At 67.5% G+C, this 1663-nt stretch overlaps 1 protein-coding gene across 1 annotated transcript in view; it reads right to left on the reverse strand.

The window, feature by feature from the left end:
• Positions 1 to 1660, reverse strand: part of LOC104131249 (homeobox protein DLX-3) — a gene marked incomplete at both ends in the record, with an annotated part of 2524 nt that extends 864 nt beyond the window's left edge. Inside the window, 2 exons of the mRNA XM_009644402.1 lie at positions 989 to 1179; positions 1555 to 1660. Of these exons, the coding sequence (XP_009642697.1) occupies positions 989 to 1179; positions 1555 to 1660 (297 nt within the window). The remainder of the gene's footprint in view (positions 1 to 988; positions 1180 to 1554) is intronic.
• Positions 1661 to 1663: the final 3 nt, after the last annotated feature.

Raw genomic sequence — 1663 nt, forward strand, 5'->3', positions numbered from 1 at the left:
GAGTCGCGCGCTGCGGTGACGGTGGTGACAGCCCGCTCGCCCTCACGCCAGCAGATCAGTGGGGGCGATTTGTCCCCACGGCAGGCAAGCCCCAAAAGCAAGGGTTTAGCCCCAAATCTGGGTGTCTCGTGGGGAGGAGAAGCCCATCATGCCCGTCCCTGCTCTTCCAGTCCAGCCTAAACTGCCTTGGGGTCCTTGGGGGCACATGTCTGCTGCCCCAAATTCCCTTCTCTCTGCCTGAACCAAGCGGGTTGGGGGGGCTGGAGCGCCGGGAGGACGGGGCCAAGGGGAGCCCCAGAAAGCCCCGCTGGGGGGAGCAGAGCCCGGCCCCCAGGACCCCACGCTCCGGCTGGACTCGGGGCCAGAACCTGCTGCCGGAATGGGGTGTCCCGAGCGCCCCGTCCCAAGGGTCCTGTCCCGAGCGCCCCATCCCAAGCACCCCGTCCCGAGCATCCTGTCCCAAGCACCCTGTCCCGAGCGTCCTGTCCCGAGCGTCCTGTCCCAGCCTGGGATTTGGTGTCCCGAATTCCCAGGAGGCTGACCCAGGACCCTCCCAGGCACCGGAGCAGGATTCAGCCTCAGACCCGGCCGGGTGCCTGGGCAGAGCGGGGCCGGGGATGGGGCTGGCTCTGGAGGGAGAGGGATAAACCCCAAAACCTGGCGAGCGGGGCACAGCTGGGGTCTGTCCCCCCTCTCTGCTCCTTCCCTCCTCTCCACTTTTTCCTCGGCAGCGCAGATCTGCTCTGCGTGGGGAAATCTGGCGGCAGGGACCCCTGCGCCAGCAAGCAAGCGGGGACCTTGCATCTCCGGAGACCCCCAGACCCCTCCCGGCTCTCACCACCCAGCTGTGAACAGACCCCTCTCCCAATCCCCCGCTGGTTTGGGTTTTGCAAGGGGAGGGCAGCTCCGGCTCCCTCTCTTGCCGATCCCTCCTGCCCGTGGCTGGGAGCTGGGGTGGTGGAAGGTGTCGGGGGGGCTCAGCCCTTACCTGGGTCTGGGTGAGCCCCAGCTGGGCGGCCAGTTCAGCCCGTTCGGGCAGCGCCAGGTACTGGGCTTTCTGGAAGCGGCGTTGCAGAGCCGCCAGCTGGTAGCTGGAGTAGATGGTGCGGGGCTTGCGGATCTTCTTGGGCTTCCCATTGACCATCCGCACCTCCGGCTCCGGCTCCTCCTTCACCGACACTGGGCAGAAAGCGGAGGTGTGAGGTCGGTGACGGCAGAGGCGTCCCAGCACAGACCCCCCCCCGGCTCGGGGTCATCCTGCTCTGCATGGTGGCACTGCCCTGTCCCCCGGGGCATCCCCCTCCCCGACAGCCGCATCCAGCGCGGCTCCGTCCCGCTGCATCCCCCCAGCAGCACCGGGGATGCCGGAGGGGGCTGACCCCTGCCCCAACATCCACCCCATCCTTCGGCAGGGACAACAGCCCCTTCCCCAGCCCTGCAGCCGCCCCGTCCCCATCTTAGGGACACTTTGAGGGGTGCAACTTCGTGAAGCTCCCACTGCAATCCCAGGGGAGCGGTGGGATGGATACGGCCCCTCTCTCCCGAGCATCCTACCTGCTTCTTGGGCTGGGAGCTGCTGGTCCCTGAAGTGGCTGTACTGGCGGTAGGAAGGGCTGTAGGAATAGTCGGATTTGGGCGAGTAGGTGCCGGCGGCGCCGATGCC

This window comes from Egretta garzetta, unplaced genomic scaffold, assembly GCF_000687185.1.
Source record: "Egretta garzetta isolate BGI_Z169 unplaced genomic scaffold, ASM68718v1 scaffold498, whole genome shotgun sequence".
NCBI lineage: Eukaryota > Metazoa > Chordata > Aves > Pelecaniformes > Ardeidae > Egretta > Egretta garzetta.